General features: G+C 51.6%; 3 protein-coding genes across 3 annotated transcripts; 2 read left to right on the top strand and 1 right to left on the bottom strand.

Moving 5' to 3' along the window:
- The first annotated feature begins 389 nt into the window (after positions 1-389).
- Positions 390-2,583, top strand: J3458_008931 (uncharacterized protein). Its single transcript, XM_066119471.1, has 4 exons — positions 390-414; positions 534-606; positions 666-1,442; positions 1,504-2,583. The coding sequence occupies exons 3-4, from the start codon at positions 763-765 to the stop codon at positions 2,507-2,509; spliced, it is 1,686 nt and encodes a 561-aa protein (XP_065975266.1). The 5' UTR covers positions 390-414; positions 534-606; positions 666-762; the 3' UTR covers positions 2,510-2,583.
- A 2,079-nt stretch (positions 2,584-4,662) lies between these two features.
- On the top strand, positions 4,663-6,994 carry J3458_008930 (uncharacterized protein). Its single transcript, XM_066119470.1, has 2 exons — positions 4,663-5,513; positions 5,570-6,994. Exons 1-2 carry the CDS (start codon positions 5,313-5,315, stop codon positions 6,788-6,790), a joined length of 1,422 nt encoding a protein of 473 aa, XP_065975265.1. The 5' UTR covers positions 4,663-5,312; the 3' UTR covers positions 6,791-6,994.
- Positions 6,995-7,141: 147 nt separating this feature from the next.
- Positions 7,142-10,993, bottom strand: J3458_008929 (uncharacterized protein). The gene is made up of 6 exons (XM_066119469.1): positions 10,506-10,993; positions 10,113-10,392; positions 9,836-10,052; positions 9,467-9,769; positions 8,923-9,408; positions 7,142-8,833 (listed from the first exon to the last, which is right to left on the bottom strand). The coding sequence occupies exons 1-6, from the start codon at positions 10,723-10,725 to the stop codon at positions 7,817-7,819; spliced, it is 2,523 nt and encodes an 840-aa protein (XP_065975264.1). The 5' UTR covers positions 10,726-10,993; the 3' UTR covers positions 7,142-7,816.
- Between the last annotated feature and the right edge of the window lie 3,295 nt (positions 10,994-14,288).

Here is a 14,288-nt window from a genome sequence, read left to right as displayed (position 1 = left end):
TGAGCCAGCGGGGGTCCGAGGCCAGTACATACTGCCGATTTGGCCGGCGTCGGCATACATGCATCGCCGTGGTGTTGAGGATTGACTCACTTACACTAACGGCTCGGAGCCCCACGGAGGTCCGCGGTGGTCCGGTCCATGTGAATGGAACTCAATTCCGTCAAACTCGCCTCGAATTCTCGGGCGTCGTCTTGTACGTTAACCTTGACCCTTTTCCAGCGGCCAGCAGGCGTGCTCTCAAGTCGACCCTCGCAAGTATGAAGCGCTTACATTCGGATATCGAGCCGCCGAGACGGAGTCCCTGGCAACTACCCGCGTCGTGCATCTTCTGCCGACAAAGAAAGATCCGGTGCGACAAGACGCGACCTTGCTCCAACTGCTCAACTCGGGGGATTTCCTGCAATTATGCTTCATGTGCGTCGGTATCATTGTGTTTTCCAAGACTGTTTGCGTAGTATTGTTGCCTTTTGCCATCTGCATCTTGTATTGTCCAGCGGTAGATGGCCGGGAACCGCCTACTTATCACTCGACAGGTTCGAATGCGGAATTGGCAAGATCCAAGCCAACTGAAGGTCTTGTAACTGAGAGAATTTTGTCTGTGGAAAGGTGTGGCCACCTATACACGCATACTTTGGTGCATTAGAGCACATACTGAACACTAACAGGAACATCGCCATTCCCCAGCATGGCAACGACAGGTTGCAGCCCCGACGCAACTCACAGAACCCAGATGATGACGCTCTCAAAGGTGAGGCGAATGGCATGTGGGCTCACCTTGAGGAGGTTTCCTCTACGCCTCGCGCCAATACCGAAGAGCTGGGCCAAGGGGGGTCAGCGACATCGACGTCGCTCCGAGGCAATCCTCCGTCGGGCGGCGAAGATATCGGCGCACTGATTGTGCAGCTACCCAATATCTACACGGCGCGCTTGCTTCTCCAGCACTACATCCAGACCGTAGATATCCTTCATCGAGAGCTGCACGCCCCATCTACTCGCGCCCTTCTGGAAACGACGTATACTCAATTGTCGAATTCGCACCCTATACCGCGGGAGGTCCTCGCCTTGTTCTTCGGTATTTTCTCCTCCAGTGCCTTTCACATCTGTTCTGGACACTCGCACTCGCACTCGCGATGCAAGGAGCTACAGAGCACAACTGCGTTACACGAAACCTGGATGAATATTGCCTTGGATCTGCTCCTGCAGAAAGGTCTAATTGTGTCTAGAACCGTCCTTTCGTTGCAAGCGTTGTGCATCATCATCTACTTGATATTGGACTCAGAGGGCCAGACTCCGACTTACAATACCCTCAGAGGTATCGCTCATACAAAGGCTTTGCAAATGAAGCTTCACCTTCTTGACGCCGGAAATAAGCTCCCAGATGAGGATGTAATTCAGGTCGAGATCAAGCGTCGGCTGTGGTGGTGCCTCGCTTGCACTGATTGGTGAGGCTGGATGCAATAGAGCTGCAGGGACAAACACAACCACTACTAACGGATCGTCTAGGGCTGTCGCGACTGTCCCTGGGCCTCAAGAAGGAACGTATTCTTTCAACCCGAAGCAGTTTCGCGTAAAATATCCGTTGAACTTGGACGACGAGGATCTTCGGCCAGGCATGGGACCCGTCGAGGGACGGCCGGCTCACGAGCCAACATCCATGTCATTCTTTATAGAGGAAATCCGGTTTGCGGAGCTGAGCCGCGATGTGTTGGACAGTATACAGGAGTCGCAAGTCTCAATTCACCCAAGTAGCCACGACCTGGCCATCCAATCGAGCAATCGTTACCAGGCCTTCATAGATGAAATGCCCTGGTTTCTCCGGCCTGGAGAGGACACAGGAGATCAAATGACCACGCTCTTGGAGCACCGGCCTTACATATTCCGACAGAAGTATGTCTTGCTGCATGGAATCTATTCTCGGATGGGCAGACTCCATAGGCCATTCATTGCACGAAGCATGTACGAGCCGAGGTTCGCCTCGTCACGCGCTGTAGCCATCAACTGTGCCAAGCAACAGGTGAAGCTCTATCGCGCTACTGAGCCCGGAGATCTCTGTCCGTATGTTCGCTCCCACAGCATTGACCAGCACGTTTTTGGAGGGTTGGTGCTTCTGGCCGTTGACATCATGGCGAATAAGAATGAAAGCGGAGTGGAAAGCCGGGTGAGGGAACTGATGGAGACTGCGGCCATGATTAAGCGGAAGCAGCAGGCTTTCAACCCTTCCAACGTGACGGTTGTTGTTGCCATCGACAAACTCATTGATGTCTTGCAGACGATGGGAGCGGCGGAGGGTGAGGGTGACCAACAGGCAGGTCTGGAGGCAGACAAGACTATCACAAGGACCGCAGGGCCCGTTTGTAGGCCTATGTCATGTGAGAACGCAGAAGCCCGGGGATTCGATCCGGGTAATATGTTTCTGCCGACCTTTGTCAATCAAGATATGGAGGAGTTGTGGGAGGAGCTGCTGAGTGGTGTCTCCTCGGAAAATGCCTTTAACGCATTATGTATGTAGTTGCGTCTATCAAAAAGCCTCGCAGTGAGTAGACTGTTTATTCCTCATTAATAGCAATAAACACAGAAGTAACGTGTCAGGAAAACCTAACAGCGTGGGGGATTGCCTCCGAGGCTATTCGTCGAAAATGATGCTCATGATTTAGTTTGGGCAACCTCGGGATTTTCCCATGTGTAGGCCTATATATCAATATTCATTCAGGGAGAACTTGTAAGCCTCACCTTAAGGTGCGGCTGGCCGACTTGTCTCGCACGCCAGCTCCAGGTTCGCAAATTGGACGGTAATCTCCCCTGTTACAGTTTCGCGGCTATGGTGGCTTGCCATCCTAAATTACCAACACTCACTCCGTAGATTCCTACCATCACACAACTTGCTCGAGACCGCTGGTCTTTCTGCGCCGGCGACTGTTTGATAGTGCATGCCCTATATTAAGCTAGACTGAGCGACATTAAGCTAGTCAAAGCATTTTGGTTTGTTACATATATTAGCTGTCAATGCAGCGACTCTCCCTGGTGCATGTCAGCGAGTAGGGGAATCCAGATGCATGTCTGGCAGTAAGCTGTCACCAATAATAATAGCATATGTATTGAGAGCCAGCCTTGTAATTGAAAACCTCAATCAGGCGTCTAGATCAAGTGGATTGCTGCACCAAGCTGTTGCCGCTGGCACGCAGTCGGAAAACGTGGTCACCAGGGCCGGCATCACGAGGTAAGAAGAGCCCTGTGCGAAACTGGCATCGAACAATGAGATTTCTGATTCGAGAGGTTGATGTTTCGCAATGTTGAGACGAAGGTGGTCACGGTGCTAAATTCGGACAAATCTGATACTCGTGTGACGTGTCAGATGGCGTACTAGGGGTTTGATCTGTTTTAGCATGAAAGGCGTTGAGCGCTAGGATACTTACTGTTAAAGTGTCTGTTACCCTTTTTGGAATATTAGATAGATCAATAAGCAAGCAACTTGAGGCGTACGCGGGTCTGAAAAGGCTCGGTGATGGTGATGGACTGGTTGTTTGCTGGGCGCGGTGTCTTATGGCGGGTTCTAGGAAGTAAGTGAGCAGAGGCACCCGCCAACTGGTTGATCCATCGCATTGCAATCATACCGTACTCGGAACTCTATATATGTTCTGATATACGGAGTACTGCGCGAAGACACCGGATGGCCTTCGGCTGCGTCTTTTCTCTGATGTTGCGATAAACATTCGCTAGATCAAGCCGCATGTTGTTGATCTGCCGCGTGGCCATGTCCACTCCTAAAATCAAGGGGAGGAAGGAGCACACAACGGGACTTGCCTTGTTCATCCATCATCATTCAACGTCGCAAACAGTTGTCGATCACATCAACCTCCAAACCTCCAATTTGGAGGCGTCAAGTGCAGATAGTCGAACATTGACATCTTTAATGACGCCAGAGACGGCACCCGCCGCAACATGCCAGTGCCTAGACGCCCCAGGGCCAATGGACGCTATCTGGCGCTGAGGAGATGGGACGTGGCGTTTTGGTCGATTGGCGAATGCCCCAAGTGAAACGAGCATGGCACGAGCTGAGCACCATGCTATTTACCCGCGGGCCAAGGACTCCAGCTATTCTTGGCAACAGCAACAACCCTCCCTGGCCCCGAACATCCGACTGCTTCGCTGCGTCGTACCTCTACAGCATCCTGACGTCGGCTGCTGGTTCCAAACGTCCTGACACCACCGTGGAAAACGAAAGCAAGGCAAACAGTACAGACGTCATGTCAGTCATGCAATCAATGCACGAAGTTGAACAACTGGTGTGAATCGCTCAGGCGAATGAGCGCTGAGCTAACCAAGTCTTTCGTGCCTCCTCGGGCTTGGCATCACGACATATCCACTCTGCTGGTTCTACGGAGTACCATCTCTTGCCGGCCAAGTTTTACATGGGTGTAGGCCGCGCGTCTCGGTAATCAGGGGCTCCATGGGCTGGACCCTGGAACCCCCCGCAGGATCTCACTCGTTGACAGTTCCTCAACACGGCATTGTTCTTCCCGTTCCCCTTGTGGCGATGTCTGGTTCATGGCTGGCCTTGGCGGTACCACCAATCTCCACGTTGCGTGGGAATTCTGACGAGGCCAAAAATGGCATCCTCCCAACGAGAGCTACTAATGTATCATGAGCCGCAGGCATCGGTCTCCGTGGCTTGGGGCATTTGTGTATTAGCTAGACATTCGTTCTGATTCCTCATGTTCTGTTGCTCTATCAGCAGACTTGCGTCTCATTGCTGTTTTCTCGAGAGCCTCGCCATTCATTTCTCCAGTGCCCTTCCTTTCAGCCTGCCTAAACCCCTGCCTGAATCTCAACTTCTTTTAAAAGATCACGCACAACGCCACGAGTAGGCGCAGGCACCCATTGTCCCGAAATAGCCGTCCTATTCCCCAACTTCGACGATCTGTACTGTCGGCTGCATGCGACGGCACAAGGTAGCGTCTCGAAAACACCGACGAGATTACGAATCCCAGGGCCCACTGAGCCACAATTGCCGATAGCACCGCGCAAGGGACTACGCTCAAACAAAGTTCGGGCATTACTATACCGGCTGTTTTTCTTCCGTGAGGCTCGAAGCCAACATTGTAGCCCGATAAAGGGGGCAGGACAGGTCGGTTGAGTGGCAACTTTTGCGTCTCGAACTTGCGTAATCGACGCCAGAACTTTGGGCGGGGGGTCAAGCACTATTCCATCTCACGACACGACTTTATACTTGGTGATATTTATTCACAGAGCGCGACCCACGTATGCCATATGCAAAATAATCAATCAATGCAGCATACATATACACAGTCAATATGAACATAAAAATGAAACTCCTTACTTTCACCGCTCTTCTATCATATGTCCATGGTCTGTCAATACCAGATCGGCAAGATGGATCGCCTCGGGTGGTTGGCTTGCCGCTACATCGCGGTCAGATTGGAGACCCTGTCACACACGATAGGAACAGGATGCGGAAAAGAGATGGCACCGTCAATGCAACAATCGATAACTTGGTACGGTATCCTTTGCAATTGACACTCACTTGCCATCGTAACTCACACATTCACAGCAAAGTTTGTACTTCCTAAACGCTTCACTTGGAACTCCGCCACAAAGTGTACGATTACACATAGACACTGGAAGCAGTGATTTGTGGGTTAACACACCAAGTTCTCGGCTCTGCTCGATGAGGAAAAAGCCTTGCGCCGAATCTCTCGTGTACACAGCCAATTCTTCGTCAACGTACAAGTATGTCAGCAATAACTTCAACATCTCCTACGTCGACGGATCAGGCGCAGCAGGAGACTATGTCACAGACACAATAAGCTTCTCCGGGGTGAAAATAGCCTCATTTCAATTTGGAGTTGGCTATGAGAGCACCTCACAGCAGAACGTACTAGGGATAGGGTATCCTAGTAATGAGGTTCAAGTAGTGCGATCGGGACTCAAACCTTACGACAACTTGCCAGCAAAGATGGCCGCCGACGGACTAATCGCGTCTAGTGCATACAGCCTGTGGCTGAACGACTTGGATTCTTCAACCGGCGAGGTTCTATTTGGCGGTGTTGATAAGGATCGGTATCAGGGGAGCTTGATCAGTCTGCCCATTCAGAAGGTCAGCAATGCTTACAACGAGTTCTTTATCACCATGACCAGTCTCGATATCGGATCCAAAAATATTGGCAAAAATATGGCATTGGCTGTGCTTCTCGACTCGGGCAGCTCATTAACATACCTGCCCGACTCAATGGTGGAGAGCATTTACAACATGGTCGAGGCGTCGTACGAACAATCTCAAGGTGCTGCTTTCGTTAATTGCTCTCTGCAGAACAAAATTGCCTCCATGACGTTCAATTTTAGTTCGCCGGCATCTGTTACTGTGCCTATGAACGAAATGCTCATCAATGTGTCTGACACGGCGGGCGAGCAGCTGACTTTCGATAACGGCGAACCAGCCTGTCTGTTTGGCATCTTGCCAGCCGGAAGATCGTCTTCTGTCTTGGGCGACACTTTCCTCCGTAGTGCCTACGTGGTCTACGATACAGATAACAATGAAATTTCGCTAGCGAATACCAGGTTCAACGTCACGACATCCAACAAGGTTGAAATCAATAGTAATTCAGCCGTACCATATGCAACCAAAGCCAGCAACCCCATCACAGCGACCTCTGGAATACCTGGAGGGGTCAGCGTTAAGGGCAGCACACAGCAGCCAGGCAACGCGGCGATTAGTCTCGCCCCATCATTAACAGTGGTTTTTGTATGCATGATGGCAGGGATTCTGATTTGAACCGTGGATTCTTGCGGCACAGTTGATATATACATGCGCTTGATTTGGGGCCTGAGATCTAAATATAGACAGGTTGGTGCATTGCGATGGCGTTTAGGCTTGGATATGGCTTATGAGCATGGGATGAAACCAATCGTTAGATGATATAACTACCATATGGCTAAGATTTGCAACACATACTCTCGCATAGATTACTCATCTGCGTCTCAAAACCCCAAACACAAGAGCATGTCTCTCACAACATCTTTATGGCCGCCGGACCGTGGCGCCGACTTCCATGCCGGCCGCTCTGCCCCGGGCCCACCCCGGGCCTGCCCCTCACCGGCGGCCAAAGTCGGCAAGTTGTGGACTCTCCGGGCCATTTAGAATGCGGTCGGCCGATATGATGCGACTTTTCTTTGAGACGTATACTTGCATAATGACCTCGCGCCTCATCCTTCCTTATTTCCAACTATTCCCGACCCGCGAAACAGCACGGCAGCAAAGGCGTCCTGCCAGCCCGACCTGCCGTGGGAGTGCATAAATTAGTCGTGGGAAAGTATCTGGATGCACCGGTCCCGAACGCCCATTTGTCACGGACATGTCAACGTTGTCGCCGGTATCAATCTGAAGCCCTTTTTAAAAGGGGGGCAGGCGCCTTGCCATCTCGGACGACAAAACGGACACTCGTGGGTGTCGACTTGGAAACTAGTGGAGGGTACGTGACGTTTTTCGTAGACGAGGCGAGATGGATAAAAGTGCAATTCGCGTTTCACAGATGATGTCATCATTGGGATCATTTATACTTTCTCGCCGAGAGGGGATTCTCCAGCTGACCTACCCACATGAGTTGGGAATAAAGATACTTTACACAAGACCGCGTCAAGGGTCTCCCTGCCTACATACGCCAAAACGCGCCCTCTATTTCCGGTAAACAAACACCACACAGCCGTAGCTTGCGCCCCGACACCATCCCCGTCAGATAAGAAGACGTGATTTTCATACAATGCGCAGTCATATTCCTTCCTGGCCACAGACGAGAGGACGTCAAGACCCAGACATATCCGTCTGCCACGCCGCGGACTCGTTCCAAGACTCCCAGCCCGCCGTTGTTTCGTCAATGCCAGCCATTGTGAACAATGCTTCCGTGACGGATGAGGTGAACAACGTGTCCTGCATAGATTGCATTTGCGCGGCTTGCCACATCTGAGGGACCATTCTTTCCTGGAAGACCCTGAGATCGAACCTGTTCTCTTCGGGAGTGTTGCCCAGCCCAGGCGGCGAGGTGTGACTACTTCCTGATAGAGGATCTGAGCCGCCTGCGCGATAAGCTGGTGAAGACGTTGACGAGTTCGTCCGGTCTGGCAAGATGAAAGATGCATCTCCCAGCGGATTCCGCATATCGACTCCAGGGGCAGCGCCAAACGCGGTTGCCTGATTTCCATTGCCTGGCGTCTCATCCGCCTGGCCGTGCATCGTGGTACCCACGAGTCCGACAGAGGGGCTTGCACTCGGAGACATCCTCTTTCTCTTGTGTTCCGTTCTGTCTCTTGGTCCAGCGCCGACATTCCGAGTTACTGCACCGAGAATCGGCTGGAAACAATCGGAATTGATAAGCTCCCTCACGACAGGTTCGGGCCCTCTCGACGTTAATGGGGGGAGGCCCTTGTCTAGTTTTAAATGGCCTGGCAGAATTTTGCCCTGTGGGTTGTTCAGTGGGAGCCTTCCGGGCAGAACAGGCATCACTTTGGAATGTTTCGATATCGAACTGCGCGAGATTAATGGAATATTGGAGTTGTTGGCGCCGCCAAAGATTGAGCGGTACTTTTCCAAGTTCGGGAACCCCAGCACGGATGCGAGCCCGTTCCTTTCAATATCCGAACAGGCTTGCTGAAGAAAAGCGCAAGTGACTTCGTGATTTCGACCAATCGCCTCCATTGCCTGAATAATAATTTCAAGATTTGACTTGTCCAGCGGTGTTAGACCAGACTGGGGATTCAACTTGGCCAAATAGACGTATACCGTTGTAGAGCAGTACAGCGACAACGCACAAAGAGGACTTTTCTGTGAAAGGCGTCAACATCCGTGGGGGAAAAAAAGGGGGAGGAGGTCATGGCCTAAGTGGTTCGATTGAGTGAGCGAGTAATACTTACAAAGATAGAGGTAGAATGAGACGACATTTTTACAATGTTCACAATCTCCTCTGCCGACGTCCTCAGTCGACAGAGGCTTGTTCGCTTTACATTTTCACCTAGATCGTGAAGGTTTGCTTTCTCTAAAGCTGCGTGATGAAGAATGATGACAGCGGCGTGCAGGTTGAGGTTCATATGAATAGCCGCTGGATCTCTCAACGCCCTCGGTAGGCGGAATCTCGCAGGTAGAAACATGAAGATGCTTGATAACTGATTATCTAGATCACGGTGCCTCTTCCAAAACGGGCCCTCCATCATATCCTCGGGGTTGTCGGTAGGCTTGGATCGGTGCACGTGTTTGAGAATTACTCGGCAAATCGAGCACACGACGAGTGTACCGGCAAAGGAGCTGAAGGATGCTCCGGAGAAAATCTCGTCCAGAAATGGACTAACTTCCTCCTTGCCAGAGGAAAAGGCTTCTTCTGACGCAGGTAGACGCGTCATTACCTAGAGACTGTTAGCTCGTGTCGACTAGAAGGCGATTCGCTGACGCAGACGTCCTTACATCATCGGGATTTATTAATGCCGGCCAACCTGTGGATATACTGGCATGAGAGTCGATGGCAAAGGCGCCCCAAAACACTCTCCTCCTTTCCTCCAGCTCCTCCCACGTTGAATGCGGACCGAGCGCCGGAGGCAAATCATCGCGCGCACCGTCAAGCCGGTCCAAGCCCATCATTTGGCACAGTCGCACAGCTTTGGCGCAGCTTGTAGAGGCTCTCGTAAAGAGCATACATTTGGCCTCGAAAGCAGCGACCAGGCACAGGGCCTGAGCATGAGCAATTGTGATGAAATGCTCCCCGTGGTCCTACATGCGTCGTCATCAGTTGATATGCGTGCTACAATACCTCACCCAGAAGCGGCTTCTTCTCACCTTCATCTCATCAGCCTCGATATACTGACGAGCTCGTTGATAAAACACTTGGGAATACTGGTCATATCTGGCATGCCCGTTGGCGGCCATGGCCCATATGGCATACTGCAGGCTCATGGGCGGTTTTCGCAACGGCCCTGCATAAAATGACCGGTAGTACCTTCCAGAATGTATGATTGGGATGAAGTGATATGGAACGAGGAAGAATGTGTTATTGCTGGGAATGTTAGCCGCACAAGTTCATGAGGATGCATGGCAGGGACCATGGACAGCATACAGGTCTTCTTGGACTTCAAGGGGCGGCAACGTCTCCGAATAGCCTAGCCCTATGAGCGAGCCGTCACCCATAAACGTGTCCTCCTGGGTTGCAGAAAAGTCGGGAAAGGAGAAGGCAGTCCCTTTTGGTTGCTGAGAATCAGCGGCATCACTTCCCGTAGGTCCGCTTTCAAAGGTGAAGTCTCCTTGCCAAAGCGGCGGGTCGGACTGCTGGGAGGCATTCGAATTCGCGCCTTCATCGACACCCTTGTTTACTTCCTTGAGATAACTCTCTACTTGAGCTGGTGGGTATTGTCAGCAAGGGGTTTCCTTTGCTATCCCAACGGGAAAGCAGCACAGGGTATGTATGGGGGTATACGACGCGGGCGCGTATGACGGACAGGCAAATGCTTACCAAGCCGGGCTTCAATCTCCTTCACATTTCGTCGCTTATAGGTTGGCTTCCTGCGTGATTCTGGATATACACATTCACCACCCACTTTGCGGCAGCGCGTGCATGACGGTTTGATTCTGTCACACTTCAGTTTCCTGGACCTGCACATCACACAGGCCAGCGGCTCCGTGGCCGACGAGACACCGGAGCCGGAGGGTTCCGACGGCGGCTCGGGAGACATGGCCGGCAGGTTGTCGGTGATGCCTGACCCGCGATCCGCAATCCGCGGACGATGCGGGAATGCGATGGATGGAATAGGTCGTGGTTTACGGACCACGGAGGATGGCTGAGGTGGGGCTGCGGAGCCGACCGACAACCAAGGTCCAATTTGCCGCAGCACGTTCCGGTGCTACAGGGCAACAGGTTTGAATGTCTGCGCGTGCCTTGAGTGTCTTGGTTTTCCCTCAGCGACGCGTATCTCGTCTGTTGACCGATGGTCGTTATGTCTGGTGTCATCATTTTCAGCGTCATGGTCACTAAAGTGGACTGGGGTACGGCAGTCGCTTACCAATAGCAGCTCATGATCGCTCCTGCCAGTGTCCGAGTTCCCGGCTCCCGATGACTAATGTACATACTAAGAGCTGCACGGAGCGTTTTAGCCCCGACCTCCGAACATTTCACCCATCAAATGAAAACTACCTACTCCGTACTCCGTACCTAGGTAGGTATGCAATTGTGAACACTACTATCAACTGGTTCTGGGCAAAGGGCGTCGAAACCACCATGAATGCGTCTTGTTCACCATGGGCTGTATACAACGCAAAGCGTGGAACTGGCATTGGTTGCCCAGAGCCGCTCCTAAGGACACCAAAACCCCCATGGGGGTGGGCGAACGTCAGCGAGAACCGCAAAGAATTGACTCAGTGCCGCTCGGTTCTTTGAGTAATAGAGTTTGTGCTATTGATTTTGACACCTTGGCTGGGGCATGTCACTGTGGCAAAATCCCGAGTTTCAGAGAACAAAACTTAGAGCCCACTGATGAAGGGTCAGAAACCTTCTATGCTTGCGTTCTCGCCTCCACACTCCGGCTCGTGACTCTGTATGCCCGCCCAGCCTTGCAATAGAACTAGTCAAACGCAGGGGCATCATGAATCCGGATGGCGAGTAGCCGTATGTATGTATCCACATGACAGTGCATGCAGCGTTGAAGACCGCGCTGAGGCATTTGCATTGGAAGGCCTCTCCATCGTTAGTGCGCGCCGATCACTCGTCCCAAAAAAGAGGAATATCGACCTTCATTCCTATGTTGCGTCCAATGTGGCGACTTCGACCTTGTAGAATGAAGGGATTTCGTCCCGTGCGGTCAGCAATGTCACCCGTTGATATGCACGTCATATCCATTGATCCGCTTATCAGTCTGTTGTGATGTGAAAGCCTAATTTTCATTAATATCAGATGTAGGTACGTAGTAAGCAGGGGCACGATTATTGTTTCAATTTTGTCAACCTTGTACGGACAAGGAAGAGTGGGTGGCCAACAAACACTTGCATGTAGTGATCTGGCAGGGCAAGATATGCTCTGTTTTCCGACGGCCCTGATAGCAAAGAAGAGCTGCACTCACCCTGACATGCATGTGTCCTGATTGTTTGTTCTTATAAACTTAAACGGCATATGTAAATTTTGTCAGCTTATAACTGTATTTTTTCTATATACATGTCAGTTTTCATAGATGTGCTAATGGTACTATCTAGATGAATATCAATTGATTGTCTAATGCGCCAGAGAAATTAGTCCATACTCTCTTGCCAGTATCTATACGACTGGCTTGAAGCCTTACGGAAAAGAAACGGAGACAGGAAGTAAACCTAACCGTCGTGAGTGAGAGCCTTTTAAAAAAAGTTACGTTTGGACTGTCGATATATCGGCCAGCATGTTGCCAAAGGCCACTGTAATAAAATCTATTATAAGGCCCCGAAGGAAAACGGCAAGGTCAACAATTTCCCCCGAAGCTACTGTCAGCAGGATAGTACTATGGTTGAAGGAACGACCAAACAAGCCAGGACTAGGATTGAACACAGCAATCCGTTGTTATATTGCAACCAAAACTGAGCGTCAATGCCAGGGACTCCTGACCGGTGCTTTCGCAGCAAGGAGAAAGGCTATGGGCGCCGCGCGCAACCTGCAAAGTGTTGAATTTGAATTTGGCGGGTGACCACAATGCATGTGAGTACAGCCGCTTCTGCCCTTCACAAACGAACGCCGTGTCTGGGGAGCATGATTCAGGCTCTATCCATCATTACAAGTTTCAGCGAGCTCCGAGGAAAACTGAGGTTTGGTTTTTATTAAGATATAGTGTAGCCATAGGCCCCGTGAGACTAGCTAGGTATGAATAGTCTGTGATGTGCTTTGAAGACCAAGGTCCGGAACACGGTCTCGTCATAGCCCCAGGATGGTGGATCGTCGCGGCAGAATTGGCAACTCATCTGGGAGAGCATGACTGCGTCTGCCCGTGCGGCGAACACGGTTGCTGTTGTGAGGACGAGATGATACCCTCGAGAGAACCGTTACTAGGAGGTTTTTGTCGTCGGTCTTCGGCTAATGACAATTTGTCTGGCAAAGCGTACTCGGTAGAGTATGCGGGGAGTTCGCTCATGGTGGCTAGTATGTGTTGCGGCTGGGCCAGGACCAGCAGGCGAGCGCAAGAAGCCCCATTTCCGACATGAATACATCGGCCGGGTCGAGTGGGCGTGAGCTGAGCGGCGATCAATTTTAGTCCATTGCTCCGTACAGGTTTCTCTTATCTCTTCCGCCTGAGCAGACGTTCTGAATCCACCACCTTGTCCTTGGCCCTATCCCTTGGTCCGGTATTGGCCAGTTGGCGCCAGGCGCTAAAGTGATTGTCAAGGATGTCATTAGCCGACGGACGCCAGCTCGGACCCCGGTGGTGATCTTGTGACACGCGGAGTACTCTAGTCTGTACAACAAGAGGGAGCGACAAGTGTGGCTTGAATCGAAACGGTTAGACCGATGCCGCTGGTCCGATGACGAATCAGCCGCCCGGCACCGGCACCACGTGCTTGGAATGATAAGGTTGAATAAATATGTCGTACATGGCGTTAGCATTTTCCAACCGTCGCTTGGCAGGTTGCTTTGACTTTGCCCAAGAGGATGCGCAGAAGAGTTCATCCGGGGGCAAATTCCTGTTGGCTCACATGCCTTGGCTGTGCAAGTGTGGCTTGCGTTTCAGAGACGAGGTTAAAGCTAAACATAGACAAGCCAGGTACTTGGTGCGTGGCTTTGGCCTCGTGGGCGCCACACTTGGTTAGTTGTCAACGGCTAACCTGGCAGGCAAGGGTGGGCGGCTGCTGCAGCTGTCTATTTCGGAGTACTGCATCGGAAGTTCCGAACAGGACATGGACAATTTTGCCAAAGGGGGTCAAGTCACCCACAGAAATAGACACTTGATTGCTGTCCTGCCAGCATATCAAGGGTGGTGAGACAGACGGGGAGATATTGTAGTTTAATACTGCGTGTGCTGAAAATGACAATATCACGGGGGCGATGAAGGATCGCAAACGTTTGAAGCTTTGTACGGAGTACTTCGCATAGCATGGTGGTCATGCTCGAGGTTTGATGGTTTGACGGTTTGTTAGAGTTCGGCGTGCTACTCCGTACATTGGCGCTCTGCTCCTGCTTCCGCGCCGCCAGCCCTGGTCCCCTGTCGTCGCTTCCCTTGGCAAATGGCATCATCGGCCCATGTTAAGTAAGCCCTTACCAATCGACCAACTTGCCTGAGGAAGGCGG

Source organism: Metarhizium acridum, assembly GCF_019434415.1.
Source record: "Metarhizium acridum strain ARSEF 324 chromosome Unknown scaffold_141, whole genome shotgun sequence".
Lineage (NCBI taxonomy): Eukaryota > Fungi > Ascomycota > Sordariomycetes > Hypocreales > Clavicipitaceae > Metarhizium > Metarhizium acridum.
This window is presented reverse-complemented; position numbering and strand designations above follow the sequence as displayed.

Excerpts from the sequence above, each read along its gene's own strand:
- J3458_008930 (XM_066119470.1), top strand. The coding sequence starts at position 5,313 with ATGAACATAAAAATGAAACTCCTTACTTTCACCGCTCTTCTATCATAT. Across the intron at positions 5,514-5,569 it reads ATGCAACAATCGATAACTTG|CAAAGTTTGTACTTCCTAAA; the intron begins GTACGGTATCCT and ends ACACATTCACAG.
- J3458_008929 (XM_066119469.1), bottom strand. The coding sequence starts at position 10,725 with ATGTCTCCCGAGCCGCCGTCGGAACCCTCCGGCTCCGGTGTCTCGTCG. Across the intron at positions 9,409-9,466 it reads CATTAATAAATCCCGATGAT|GTAATGACGCGTCTACCTGC; the intron begins GTAAGGACGTCT and ends AACAGTCTCTAG. Across the intron at positions 8,834-8,922 it reads CTCATTCTACCTCTATCTTT|AAAAGTCCTCTTTGTGCGTT; the intron begins GTAAGTATTACT and ends CGCCTTTCACAG.
- J3458_008931 (XM_066119471.1), top strand. The coding sequence starts at position 763 with ATGTGGGCTCACCTTGAGGAGGTTTCCTCTACGCCTCGCGCCAATACC. Across the intron at positions 1,443-1,503 it reads TGCCTCGCTTGCACTGATTG|GGCTGTCGCGACTGTCCCTG; the intron begins GTGAGGCTGGAT and ends CGGATCGTCTAG.